The 14,640-nt window shown below is 48.4% G+C and overlaps 1 protein-coding gene across 10 annotated transcripts in view; it reads right to left on the bottom strand.

The window, feature by feature from the left end:
* Window positions 1-14,640, bottom strand: part of LOC142003705 (GON-4-like protein) — a 101,511-nt gene that overhangs the window by 28,639 nt on the left and 58,232 nt on the right. For 7 of the 10 annotated variants that reach the window (XR_012642874.1, XM_074980869.1, XM_074980870.1 and 4 more), the window contains 8 exons: window positions 13,295-13,411; window positions 7,433-9,172; window positions 6,849-7,107; window positions 3,875-4,056; window positions 3,280-3,477; window positions 2,716-2,859; window positions 2,126-2,269; window positions 1,714-1,833 (listed from right to left, as the gene is read on the bottom strand). Coding sequence is in view for 9 of the 10 variants with exons in the window: in XM_074980869.1 (XP_074836970.1) it covers window positions 1,714-1,833; window positions 2,126-2,269; window positions 2,716-2,859; window positions 3,280-3,477; window positions 3,875-4,056; window positions 6,849-7,107; window positions 7,433-9,172; window positions 13,295-13,411 (2,904 nt within the window). In the remaining variant the exon portion in view is untranslated. Of the gene's footprint in view, window positions 1-1,713; window positions 1,834-2,125; window positions 2,270-2,715; window positions 2,860-3,279; window positions 3,478-3,874; window positions 4,057-5,045; window positions 5,089-6,848; window positions 7,108-7,432; window positions 9,173-13,294; window positions 13,412-14,640 lie in introns of those variants that run through there. The other 3 variants (XM_074980874.1, XM_074980876.1, XM_074980877.1) reach the window with 3 other exon arrangements.

The following is a 14,640-nucleotide window of genomic DNA, read 5'->3' as shown; positions in this document are numbered from 1 at the left end:
TCAAGTCTCTTCCAGCCCTAGGATTCTATGAACTCCTGGCTGGCAGCGCAGCAGGGCAGTCAGGCTGCCTGCCTGCATGCCATGGTGGCCCACACCACTCAAAGCTGCCAGGCACCATTTGGGAGGCAGGGGAGGGGGAATAGGGATAGTGGTGTTTGTGCACTGCCCATTCCCACAAGCACCACCCCCCACAGATCCAACTGGCAGAGGCAACACACAGAGACCCACTGCCCCTTCCTCCTGCTCCCTCCACAAGAGGGACAGAGACATGCTTGCCAGCAGTCTCCAGCTGTGGCAATTCCTGGAGTGGTCTGGCTGAGTCTGTTGCAGGGAGTTAAAATTGCCTGAGTGTCCTCTGCGGCCATGGCACATTTTCCTGAGCCTGCAGGGTCATGGCGGGCTGGAGGTTAATGATTGGCAAGCCAGATCCAGACAGCAGGCCTTATTTTATATACAGTAATCCCTCAAGATACATAAGGGTTGTGTACCATGCAGCCCTCATGTGTCTTGAAATTCACGTAAGCTGGAGAGGGCTTGGGGGCATGGGTTGGGCCCCTGGGAGGGGGGCAGGGGGATTAAGCCTGACATGGGTTAGTGCTGTACAGGGGGTGGGAAGGTGCAGTTGGGTCGGGGCATGCAGGGTATTACACATGAGCAGCAGGGTGGTTGGGGCAGGAGTTGAGCCAAGCCAGGGGTTTAGAGTCACAGCCATGGTAGTGGTGGGCACCGGGGCTAGAGCTGAAGCCCCACATACAGGTTGAAGCCAGAGCCCCACGTGCCAGGGGTTGTCAGCTGGGGCTGCAAGGGGTTGTGGGGTGTTGAATGGGGTGAGCTGTGGTGAGGGTGGTTGAGCAGGCAGGGGGGTTAGAGCCCCTGTGCATGCTGACAGCCAGAGCCCAAAGTGTGTGGGGGATGTGAGCTGGGACCGTGGGGGGGAGGGGTTGAGCCAGGCAGAAGGGTTGAATGGGGAGTGCATCGGGACAGGATGGTTTAGTGCAGGGGGACTGGAGCCCCATGCAGAATGCCAAGGGCTGGGAGCCAGAGCCCCGCATGTGGGTTGAAGCTGGAGCCCTATGAACGTGCGGCGAGACGGGGGGGACACGGGGTTGAGCTGGGCAGGAGAGTGGTTGAATGGTGGTGCATCGGGGCAGGGTGCTTGAGTGGGGGACAATTTGGAGCCCTGCATGCACTAAGCCAGCCGCGTGGCAGAGGAGTGAGCTGGGACCACAAGGGGGTTGGGGCCCAGGCATGCGTGGGGGGTTGCAGCACAGGGGTTTGATCAGGGTCCGTGGACAATGGAGAGGAGCCTCAGATGTGCAGCTAGAGCCCCCCACTGGGGGAGGTGACCTGGAGCCAAAGAGGTGAACCAGCACGTCTGTCAAATGGTGCTGCTTTGGGAAGCAGGAGGAAGGGGACTTTAGCTCACCTGGCTGGCCGCCTAGCAATGCTCTGGGAAGGCAGGGGGAAGGAGCTCTTAGCCTGCCTAGTTGTCTGATGAGTGCCCAGCAGCTTCACATTCTGTGAACATGAAGCCGCCTAAAGCAAGGGTTTACTGTATGAACCGCAGGTCAACCACATAAGAGTGGGTCACGTACTCTGGATTTGCGTATTCTGAGACTTCACTGTATGTATAGGCAAGCAAGCAAATTAGCCCTATAAGCTACAGTGTGGAAGAAGCCACATGCTTGGGCTAGTAAGATATTCCAGTCCCACCTTGTCATTATTCTGGCCTCCAATCTCTTTCCTCTTTTTATTTTTCGGGGCTGTGTGCATCTTGGAGATTTCCTCTTCCTCTTCTACATCTGGTAACGAAACTTCTTCAAACCCATCAAACTAAAAGAACAGAGGCTGTTACCAGCATAGCAAGGGAAGCTTTCACTAGACTGAGCTGTCCTACAAATGGATTTCTTTGCATCAAGGTCCATTTCAAGACAGAATGACAAGTTCACAAAATCATGTCAAAAGTAGCAAGACCTGAGAGAGTTTGACCTTTCCACCCCAGCCACCAACAATCACAGATATTTCTCTCTTCCTTTCTGGGTTTGTAGCCTCCCTATCAAGACTTTCAGTCCTAGTGATCCTAGTTTCACTACTTCTCTCTCCTTGTTTAGGAAAAGGTATCCACCTCATACTCTTTCTCCTCTGTCCAGTTGATCTCCTCAAAGTCTCCCATGCGGCTGGCTGATGGACGCAAATGGTCAAAGAAGATGGAGAATTCATCCTGCAGGTGATCATGTCCTTTCAGCAGCTGCCACATCTGGGTCTTCAACTGTGGGGAAAAAACTCTAGAGTAGGTAATGCTGGAACCTGGCAAGTAGCTTCAAGGGCTACATAACAAAGACCCTTTGCTAGAAACAAATATAAAAGCTCAGGCTTAGTGTTAACAGCAGTATAGTAGCTCATTTCTTGATCAGAGAGCAATGCCAGGAATCATTCTGGAACTGAAGAATCTTCCCAGAAATCTTAGGCATCAGCATGTAGGGTGATAAAAGCAAGGTGGGAAAGAAAAGATATATATGGGCCAATTAGCTGTTCAATCTTGGGCAGGTAATGGTAGATTAGTTCCCTATACTCTTACTTCCAGTGGAAATACATCTCAATGCTGGTTACACTATTGCAAACTAAAAGGGGGAGGGAAAAAAGAGCTACAAGTACCTACTCTCTGGATTCTCACGGCTGGCTGCAGGAGAAGGGAACAGACAGAGGGTTGGTTACCTCTGAAATGTCCTGGGGAAGACAGTCTGCACAGCTCTGCAGAACTTTGATGATCTTTTGATGGTGGGTGGGATTTTCAGCAAAACAGATTTCCAGCTGCCTGAGGAACTTCCGGCTTTTTTCAAAAGCTTGCTGTTCTTCAAACTGACAGGAGAACAAGGATAACTCCTGACATGTCAATCAACATTGACAGGCATTTCTAATCTGCTTTGAGAAGCTACATAAAGTATATCTATTCCAGCCAAAAATTTTACAGCTCACTTAGCACTATGAACTGCAAGCCTCAAACAGAATACCACAGTGATTGAAAACTGGTTTCAAATCTCTAAAGGCTTCAGAAATGCAGTGGATAAAGTTAAACTAGGTCACGTTACTAAAAGCAGTTCAGATTTTTAAATCTGCAGATATACCAAGTTACAGAAGGATGTAGCTATGTATGATGCTGCAGTATTCCTCAGCACTACAGAAGAGATTATGGAAAAGTTGATCTATTAATTAATTAGCACCTTCACCCAATTTATTGTCTTCACACACTCTCCTGTTTGCTTCTTCCCTTTTACCTACCAGTCCACACTCCAGAGCTTGTTCAGGCAAAAGAAAGGCAGCAAAGTCTGTGAGTAGCTGCGGCCACTCCTGCAGAAGGGTCTGCAGAGTGGAGTACAGATCCACAGCAGTTGGCTTATGGGAGCTCGTCTCAAACTCATAGATAACACGAAGGAAATCTTCATACTTTCCAGGCACATCTCGCAAAGCTTCACGTACCTGCAAAGCACATCAGAAAGTTATGACACTTTCTCCCTGTTTATCAAAATCTCAGGAGGAAAGAAAGCTTAATTTGATAGTTTCTTCAGTACTCAGCACATATATTACTTCACATTTGCAAACTGCTGTACCAACTAGCTAATTATTTTCCAGATTCAGAAGCATGGAATGGTCACAAGAGACCATCGAACTGATCCCAAGTGGGTCACGCATTCGGAAACACATCAGATCTGGATATTCTTCAGCTAAGTAGCTCAGGAGTTAATTCTGTTACAGAGGAAACATTTATCAGGAAGTAACTGGAAAATACAGAAATCTGATTTTCTTTATTTTAACAGAACTACAAGAGTCACATTCTGTCTGAGGACAAAGCTAAGGCTAGCCTAGTCTTTCTTACCCTGTTCAGGTAGGCCTGTGCAAATGCCAAGTCCTTCTGTTCTCGGAGAGGGTCTCTCTCCAGAATCTCTTCATCATACAGCAGCAGCAACTTGGAGGTATCTTTGCTGGCACGAGAACGTCCCCTCTTACTCCTGGCCCTCTGAGCGTTCCTGTTTTTCCCAGGCACTTTGGCATTCTCATCTGAAAGTACAGTCCCCATGCAAACTCCTCATCCCAGGGAATGGTAAAGCCCCATTGCGATAGAGCTGTGGATCATGCTAACAACCATGAAAGAGTTCCCTTCTTTTTATTCATCATTAGGCCCTGACACACCTTCCAGAGGATGAAGTGTTTGTAGGTCACATAAGCTCCCTTGTATTTAGTGACAGAACACAGAAAATGAATGTAAAGAGAACAGAGAATGGGCATTATACATTTATTGAGTATCCTCATCTCACTGAGTCAGCAGGACAGATTTCTTCAATAAAGTATGGCAACAATCACTTCATTTTCAGTCACTGAATGCCATCCAAACACACAGCTTAAACCCACCCAGTTAGCAGAGACCATGAGATAAATGGCAGTCCAAATCCTTGATGAGGAAGCAATTGACTGGCTACACCTGATCAGTGTTACAACTATGCCTCATACCCTCTTATTTGGGGGGAAGACAGCTCTGTGGTTTGAGCATTGGCCTTGTAAACCCAGGTTGTGAGTTCGATCTTTGAAAAGGCCATTTAGGAGTCTGGGGCAAACAGATTTAAAAAAAAATCCGTCAGGGATGGTGCTTAGTGCTGCCAAGAGGGCAGGGGACTGGATTCAATGATCTGTTGAAGTCCCCTCCAGTTTTATGGGATATGTATATATTCATATTGTTGTTGTCATTATTATTATTGAGCATTAGGACATAGCACAGGTCATATCATCAGAGATGTAGAGTATGAAAGATGCTTAAGTGAGAGAGGACACTAGCCTAGGACTTAGGAAACACGGGGGTGTTTCCTGCTCTACCAGATTTCCTGTACGACCTTTGACATGTCACAAACTCTTTGTGGCTGATTTCCCATCTGTAAAAGCAGACTAAATATACTTCCATAATTTACAGATGTATTGTGAGAATAACTACATTAAAGACCATGAATCACTTTGAGATCTACTGAAGAAAAGCTCTCTATAAAATATCAGTATACCTCTTCCTGGGGCTTGCTTCACAATCTGGGAAGGTGAAGTCTGCTTTTAGAAAAAAAGTTACAAAAAATGTTAAAAGCCCACAGATACACTGAACTTAGAGCTAATATCCTAAACCCTGTGGTTATGAGTCCTACTTATTGACTTCACTTAACATGAAGATTTTTTAATCAGCAGCAACACTTAGATACTATATCACTAGAATTAGTGACTTCGTCTCCCTAGAAGTGAAATAAATGGCAGTGACCAGCGATAATTTTATCAACTTTCATTGCTGATTACAGTGACATTCAGAGAAAAAAAGTCACCAATATACAGACAGTCACTGAACAGTTCACAGGCAACTCACAGTATTAATGAAACCCATTCCATGCTCTTCTTACTACAGTCTGTTGCACACCAAGTCAACCTCACTACTTGTCAATTGAGCATGTTGGAAGCAATCACATTCCAGGGCTTCTTTGGCTGATATCATTAAAATCTGCTGGCAAGGAAAAGAAATTTTGGAGGCTAATAAACTAAGTTTGCTAAAGCCAGGTGCACTTTGAAGAGTGTTTTACCCAAATATGATATCTCACTGCCCTATAGCAGAATCAAAGGTGGATCTAGCTTGATTTTTGACTACCCTTTACTCCTTCCCCTGGGGTTAGCTACCCAGCTGTTGCATTTGATCCTACTACAATGTTGCTCTAGCCAAAGCATGCATGGCTTTAACAAAATATTTCATTAGCCTCCAGGTTATAGTGATTCCTCACTTACAGACTCTAGCAATCTCAGCTCAAGAAGCCTTAGAATGAGATTCCTCCTGTGGACATGCTCAACTGACAGGTAGTGCGATTGACTGATGTGCAATACAATGTCAGAGGAAGAGCATGGAACAGATTTTATTAACAGTATTGAGCTGCATGTGAATGATTTAGTGACTATGTTCACTTGGGTGCATATGCATACATATAAAAATTCTCTGTTGAATTCTCTACTAATTAATGACATTACTAGGCAACTCTGGCAGGAAAAAAAATAAGTATGAGTAAGACATTTACATCTTGGCAAAAAACACCCATCCCAATCCCCATAGACTTGCTGTTCCCTGAACTCAGGTGACGCGGGTTCTCAAAAAAGCATGAGAGTATGTAACAGGTTCCCCCACTTATCCCTTATCCCTGCCTTTCTCTTTATGTGTAGCAGCTATAACACCTGAGGAACAAAGAAACAGCTTTGCACTGTCAGCGTTGATGCCTGTAGCGCAACTTTTGCTTAGTTACACCTTCCTTTTATTTTCTTATAACCAATTCTAACCAAATTTTATGCCTCATTACTTATAATTTCAAATAGATTTTTCTGCAGTTAATTAACTTGTTTATTGTTTTATCTAAACCAGTAACCGTGGACTGAAGTGCCTGGGAAATTCAATTTGAGATAAGAGAATTTGTGCATATTATTTTCTATTAATAAAATGATGTGCAAAAATTATATAAAAAATGACTTTATACAAGCTTGTGTTGTCCAGGAGAGGGCTCAATAATACAAATGTACAGTTCTGGGGGAAAATCTTGTGACTAGGAATTTGCTTGGTGATGCTCCACAACAATGTAACTCAAGTTGCTAGCCACAGCACTGACAAAGTATAGCTGGGAGTATTTACCTGGGGGAGGCTGATTGTGAACAGACCACGAGGGCTTGCTCTCACAGTGAAGCAATATCAAAGGCACTTCAGATTGGAGAATAAAGATGACACAGCTATTCAATAATCCAGGTTGTACCCCAAGTTACGTCACACCTCCATATAGAGAAAATTCACTCACCTGGTGGCAGTCTGTTGGTTTCCACCTCTGGGGCAACCTTTGTAAAAGCAAAGGCAGATTTGGGTTTCTCTGCTGCACCTTCACCTACTCCATCTGTCATGTCATCTTTCTGCAACTGCTCCATTCCCTCCCCTTCACCCTCCTCTTCCTCCTCCTCCTCTGGCTCAGAGTTCTCTTCTTGGGAATTCTCTTCTTCAGAATCTCCCTCCTGGCTCAGACGCCTCTCTGTTGCAAGCCAAGTCAGTTTTTCCATTGTCTCCTTTAGATTAAAAAAACAAAAATCATTAGCTCTTGTATGCCATTCAACTACCACTTCATTTAACTGTAACTGTATTACTAACCTCAGGTATCAACTTAGTCTTGCCAACTTATGATTAATATCATTACTAGGGACATGTGATATGATCTGACCCAGGAACTGGAGCTGCCTGCCTAACCTATGCACCTAACCTGGACTATAAGTTCCTCAGAAAAGGGGTTGGCCCTTTAATTTGTAATGTGCTATGCACACTCTTCGCATCATATCAATACATTAAATGGTCTTAAAGTGTAGCTTTAGCTCCTTTGCAGAATTTGTTTTTTACCTGAAGTTCTGGCACAGAAAGCACAGACTCTTCTGATGCCGATGACATTTCCTCTTCATCCTCCTCATCTTGAGTAAAATCATCAAAATCTTCCTCTTCTTCCTCTTCTTGTCCGTCTTTCTCTCCCCCTGCTTCAGGACCCACCGGTGTCCCTACCGACTGACCATCCCCACTGGACGAATCCTCTGGTTTCCCCAGTGGGCTACTGAACTCTGGGTCAACATCTGCTAAGTGAGAGGCATTCCTGGAAGACTCATTGCTCATTTCCACTCCAGCTGTATCAATGTTTTCCAACTGCTGTTCATCATGGGTGGGTGTCTCCATGTCTTGTCCCATCTCCTGATGGGAAATGCACTCTTTTTTTATTTCCTTCTGTTCCGTTGGGTGCTCAGATGTGACCTCAATGTCCAGCTCTGGCCTTAGATTCAGTATGAACTCCTCCTTTATCTCAGCACTCACCAAGTTTTTCTTCTCCTGAGTTGGGTGTGTTTCTTCAGGGGCATCACAGGGATCTTCAGGTTCAGTTTTCACTGTTTCTCCTAAATCCCCCAAATGTGGTAAGAGATCCAGAGGTAATGGCTCCAAGGCCTTCTCCTTCATTGTCTCCATAACTATCCAATTATAGCAGTCACTTTCTTTAACTTTTTCCTGGCTGTCGCTGTCTGGAGTAGCAGGACCTGTGCTGTGTTCCCTTTTGGGGGAGATGGCAGAACATGAGGAGTAAAGCTCTTGGGGTTCCACTTTAGGCTCAGCTATGGTGTAGGAATTTTCATCATTTACACCATGGTAGGAAGTTACTGGATTCAACTGCTCTTTGTCTTCAGCAGTTGATGAAGGAGGAAGACCTACAGAGCTAGGAGAGGCTATCAAGGGAGGGAGGGAAGAGGACACTAGAGTCTGATTGAATTGACATGGGAAGGTTGTGGGATTTACCAACAAAGTGGTAATTGGAATAGCCTGAGTGCTCCTGCCAACTGATGTATTTATGGGCTGAATCATATTGCAGCCATTGCTGATACTAACCACTTTCACAGTAGCAGCAGGTACAGTAAAGATGACAGGGGCTGGATGGATCAAAGGGGCAGCCTTGATCAGAGGAGTGGGTTTCGTTCCCCTTTTCTTTTGGTATCCCCTACGAACACAAGGTTTGCGGATTTTTGATGCAGCCAGTGCTGGCAGCATTTTTGTCTGAAAAGTCACAGGGTCTGAGGATACTGGTGCTGGTGATACAGCAGCTGGGAGAGAAGTTCTGGAATCAGACTGTATAGCTGAGAGCACACTCTGAAACTCAAAGCAGTCACCACTTCCTACTGCTGATGGGATGTTCAAATGCTGCACTCCTGGTACTGTCTGCATAATTGTAGCTGGCTGGATTAACTGGGGAATTTGAACCACAACTTTGCTAGGAGGCACTTCTGATTGGGGTAACTTTACAGTAGCTTTCTGAATATTAATAGTGTTCGCACTTGGCTGCAGACAAGGAGTTGGTCGAATGAGTAGGGGCTTCAAGGCTCCAGACCCCTGCCGCCGCCAAGCTCTCCTGGAGAAACGGTTGGCAAGGGGCTTTAGGGTCAGCACAATTCCCTTGGGCATGACCAGAGGGTACTTCTCATCACCTTGTGAATCCAAAGTTTCTTTTTCTGTCCTTAAAAGAGCAGATTCTGCACTGGGTGAACCTGATGACTCCCCAGCATCTTCTCTTAATTGCTTCAGCTCCCTCTGAATGGAGGACAAACTTGCCTGCAGGAGACAAGAATGTCAGTTATTTAAGTCCCCCTGCCATTAAAACCTGGAGAAAACACAGAAAACAGTCCAGAGCAGAAGGCAGCGACTAACTTATTCAAAAGTCAAAGTATTTTATTTACTGCATGGTGTTTACTAGTTTTACTTGAAAGCCTCCAACAAGTGTGTTTTTTAACCCTGATAGGTTAGGAAGATTTGGAAGGAGCAATGTGATCAAAAGTTCATGACCCTGATGCATCTCTTCCAAACTAGTTTGTAAAGACTCTCTGAAAAAAATAGTCAAGTGTCTTCAGTTCCCCAACAGGATGCTCATGGGATAAAACCCTTAACTGGATTTTGAGCAATCTGGGTCCAGTTCTTTGGCTCTGCCACATACTTCCTCTGTGACTTTGGCAAATGAGTTAATTTATTTGTGTCTCAGTTTATCCCTTCCTCATAAGGGCTGTGGCCACACTAGGGAAGTGATGTCGAAAAGGGTAATCCCTATCAGTCACTTCGAAGCAAGCCGCTTTGAAATGAAGCAACTACACACAAAACACGGATCAAGAGATGCCCTGTCATTTTGAAATGAAGTGGCTACACAGCCACAGCTTCGTTTCAAAATAATGGGGCAAGAAATGGCAAGGGCATGGTCGAATGGCCAACAAGCTCTTCCTGGAGCACAGGCCAGCCAGCCTGTTCAGGGGCCCCTCCCAAACACACCCCCCATGCACATGCTGAGGACCCCAGCTGCTTGCAGCACGTGACCTCCAGCACAATACTCAGCAGAGCCCCTTGGTTAGCTACCACACCAGTGCCTGCCATGGACCTGCAGCACTTCACTGATGGAGACACCTTTAACATCATGGCTAGCCTGATGGCCATTCTAACAGCATGCCATATGAGGCTATATGCTGCCCGACATGTTGCTGGCCTCCTGCAGGCCCCCACCATGGTGCATCTGGAGCCCCCCCCGGTTCCAGGTCCGCCGTCGCCTTTGGCAGTACCCCACCAGTGGGACGACATCGTCCTCGGGGAGTGGGATGACAACCAGTGGCTCCGCAACTTCCGTATGACTTGGGCCACGTTCATGGAGCTGTGCCATTGGCTGGCACCAGCACTTCACCACCAGGACATGCACATGTGGCCTGCCCTCCCCCTGGAGAAACAAGTAGCCATCACCGTGTGGAAGCTGGCCACCCCAGGAAACAACCATTCGGTTGGCCACCAATTCGGGGCGGGGGGGGGGCGGGGGAGGAAGAGTTCACCATCAGGATCTTCCTTCTTGAGGTAAGACACCCAGGGCCACACACCCACAAGTGCCTCCTGACACACCTGGAGGTAGGCCTGCCCAGCGTGCCTGCGGTCATGGGTGCCTGCTGTGCTCGCCACAACCTCGCGGAGAGCAAACAGGAGCTCTTTGTGGCACATTGGGTGGCCGAGGCCGTGCCGCACTACGAGCGGCCAGGTGTGGTCCTGTGTTGCCAGGCGCACAGGGACAGGGTGCGCGTGCAGGAGGCCTTCCAGAAAGCCTTTACCTAAGGGCCCCAATAACCTGGTCCTAGCCCACTTCATGCAACCTGCCCACCCCTACCCCACCAGCACCCCTGCTTGCATGCACTCCCCTCACCATCCCCACCTGAGGCAAGACACATATCACCATTAAATTAAGTCAACTGTTTGTTTTGGAAAACAAAGGACATGAGACTATTTACATGGGGGGGTGAACTATTTATATGGGGGTCAGAGCCCTCAACCCTCTGTGGGGGTAGCTGGTTGGGAGCCATGACAGGCCCTGGAGCCACAACTGCCCCAGGTCCAGGGACCACAGTGGGGCTGAGACAGGGCAGGGAGAACAGGGAGATAGGGCCGGACTGGGGTATCTAGGGGCTCAGACTCGCGGAGGGAAAGTGAGGGAGACATGAACAGGCAGGGCTCGCCTGGCCTCAGCCAGCATGCCAGCTCCTGCCACTTGGCTAGGGACATGTCAGCTGGGACCAGAGCTGTCAGGTGGGGGGGCGAGGGCCATGAAAGGGGGGGACTGGGGGCTGCAGGAAAGGCCATCCATGGGTCAGATGGCTGAGCCAGGTGGTTGGTGACGGCCTGGGTCATGGTGTCAAGATACCCAGCCACCCGGTCCTAGGCCGGCTACTCCATGGAGAGCCATTCCCACAGCAAGCGGTTCTACTCCCACCATACGGCTGTGTGGGCTGCTGCCAGGTCATCTGCCTGGCTGTGGGGACGGCGCTGCCCACCATGGCACCCAGTCCAAGGAGGCGTCGCCCCTGTGCCCTCCTCAGTTGCTGCAGGGCTCCCGGGCACATCCAGGGGGCTGGGATGGCTGGCAGACGTTGAGGCTGTGAAGACATATGGGGAGAGGGTGGTGCCCCGTCAGTCACGAGACTGGGTACAGTGGCCTAGTGGCCTCGTCCCCACTGCCATCCCTCCCTGCTTGTTGTGAGGGGTCCTGGGGCAGCTCATCTGCTGTGGAGTCTGTCAACATGGGGCCATTAGAGTGGCTGCCCCAGCCCTCCTCACCCTCCCAGGCTTATGACCCTCCTGGCAGCCCATGGCCCCATGCATGGAACCCACACACACACAGGCCCCCCTGACAGTGATGATGGCCATCCACAGGTCCCTGGCCGCATACCCGGGCCAGCTGTGTCAGGGACCACCCCGCCCTGCCCCGCCCACCCGCTTGGCCAGGACACCCCACGCCCAGTCCTACCTGAGGGCTCCTCGGGTGGCTCAGGGGAGGCCCAGGTGCAGGTAGCCCGGATAGCACCCTTGGAGGGCTCAGTGATATAAGCAGTCCCTCGCTCCCGCTGTCGCTGTCCCCAGCACCAGTAGGTACTTCAGGGCCTGCAGTGGGTGGGGGGCCATCCACGGTCCTGGCTAGGGCTCCTCACCCTGCCCCTCCAACTCTGCCATGTCCAGGGTTTCCTTGGATGGTGCAGCCTCCCTGGGTCCCAGCAGCTGGTGGAGCGCCCCAAAGTAGGAGCAGGTGGCCGGCCCTGCCCCTGACCGTCAGGCCGAGTCCCTCGCTCAGGCGTAGCCCTGCTGCAGCTTCTTCATTTTGGAGCAGGCCTGGTCGGGGGTCCGAAGTAGGTGGCCCCTTGCGGCGAGGTTGTCTGTGAGGTGGGCGAAGGTGTCTGCATTTCTCTTCTGCCCCTCCATCCTGAGCAGGATGTCCTCATCCCCACAAACAGCCAGCAGGTCCCAGACTTCAGCTTCCAGCCAGAGGGGCCCCCCTCCTCTTTGGGGGCTGCCCGGAGCCCTGCCACCTGGAACCCTTGGCTCCATGGGGATCCTGGGGGGGTCTTGGCTGCTGGCCACCAGTCCGGGCACGGTGGGGTGTTGCTTTCTGGGAGTGCTTCAAAATGTTGTCGAGCCACCTCATCCTCCGATGTCTGCCAGCACACTCAGCTTCCTGCATGGGGTTTCTGTGTCCCTGCAGCTTTAAGGCACCCGTAGGTGACAGCCATAGAGCTCTGGCTGCTGATCAGGGTGTCTCTGTGCTCTGGAGAGGGGATGGCTCTGTGGAGGACTTTTCATTTTGAAATGGCAGCCGGGGAGTGACTACACACATTCATTTTGAAATCAACATCTTTTGGAGGCGTTATTCCCAACATGGGAGTGGGAACAACAACTTCAAAATGAATGCCCTTTAATTTCAAAGTTGATTTTGAAACAAGCGACTTGTGTGTAGTCGCTCTCCTGCTAGTTTCGAAATAGCTTTCGAAATGAACACCTACTGTGGCCACAGCCAAGGGGCTGTGAAGGAAGAAAAAATCACGTCTGAAAAGCATATAGGTACTACAGGCATAAGAGCCCTATAACACAGAGAACAACATTCAAATCCCAGATCTGCATGTTATTCCCAGAGCAACAGACTCAAAATGAGAACATCTGTATCTCAATATAGACTGATTTGGTGCAGCAAGGAAGATGGTATCACTGCTGCCTGCAAGGTGGTGGCCAGTCTGTTATGACAAACTGCAACCAGTAGCACCAATGTCACACAGCTAGCATTTTAATCAGCTAACGTGAACAGTTCAAGGCAACAGCACCAAAAGGTTAATCAGCTCTATGGATTAAGATGGGAGGAGGCAGGATACCTCTAAACAGCATGCACTGTACCTTCAGCCAGAAGGGCAAACACTGCTCTTCCCTCTCCACAGGCGGTTTCCATTCAGAAGGCTGGATCTCCTCACAGCACTTGAACAAAACAGGCAACTGCTTTGTTCTTTTGTAATACTAACAAGAGAGGTGTGGAAGGGGTGAAAAAAGAAACCAAGGTCAGCAATCCCCATTCTTCATTAACTTAATTGCCTGTAACTGGTAACATCTCCAAACACCAACATTGTGATAGCAAGTGATCCACAGTGACTCCTACACATATGGAGTGGTACTCAAATGTGTAAATTTTAAGAATAGAAAGGAGGGCTGAACAACTTCTTATGTCCATTTTGACCTCTTTATTTGGGCAGATCATTGGTGTACACACATTCTCTATTTCCACACCCTGGGCAAATCTACTGGTAGAAAACTCATTTATGTGAATTACAGAGGCATCAGGTTTCTCTGTAGAAGATATCAGAGAGGTAGCTGTGTTAGTCTGTAGCGTCGAGAACAACAAGAAGTCTTGTGGCACCTTATAGACTATCAGATATTTTGGAGCATAAGCTTTCATGGGCAAAGACCCGCTTCATCAGATGCATGAGTTCGGGGGGTGGTTTCAGATGGGTATTTAAAGAATGGGATCCCAGTAAAAGGGAGGGCCAGAGCTGACAAGGTCTATTCAGCAAGGTGGAAATGGCCTACCTTGCTGTATAGACCTTGTCAGCTCTGGCCCTCCCTTTTACTGGGACCCCATTCTCTAAATACCCCTCTGAAACCACCCCCCCGTCCATGCACCTGATGAAGCGGGGTCTTTGCCCACAAAAGCTTATGCTCCAAAGTATCTGTTAGTCTATCAGGTGCCACAAGACTTCTTGTTGTTCTGTAGAAGATGTCTCTGAAGAGCACAAGGCAGCAAATCAGCACAGTTGTACAAAAGTAGTACAGAGGGTAGGGTCTCTGAAGGAGTCATTGAAGTGAGGTGTCATGGCCTCACTGAAGTAATGCCAGTGCAGCCAAATGTAAACTCTTTGGCCCAGGAAAAAAGTGTCCTCCCCTTATGCATGGGCAGCCCTGTCACAGGCCCTCCCATACTTTATGAAAATTAGCTTATGAATATCCATAACTCTGAGACACTTTGGTCAAAATGCTTCATGTTAACATTTTTAAAGTTACAATCTCCTTAATATGTATGGTTTAATTTATAATTCTAAATGGGCTAATGAGGGCTGTTACTGATACTCTAGAAACACAATGGCTCGGTAGTCAAGGTAATAATCTATAAATAGTTTAAGTTCAAATTTTGGTTGGTCCTGGAAAAACATGTGATCATGCCACCTGGCACTAAAATCCATCTTGAATCTGTT

The sequence above is a fragment of the Carettochelys insculpta genome, chromosome 30 (assembly GCF_033958435.1).
Source record: "Carettochelys insculpta isolate YL-2023 chromosome 30, ASM3395843v1, whole genome shotgun sequence".
Classification (NCBI taxonomy): domain Eukaryota; kingdom Metazoa; phylum Chordata; order Testudines; family Carettochelyidae; genus Carettochelys; species Carettochelys insculpta.
The sequence above is the reverse complement of the archived record's forward strand: the minus strand, read 5'-3'. Positions and strand labels throughout refer to the sequence as shown.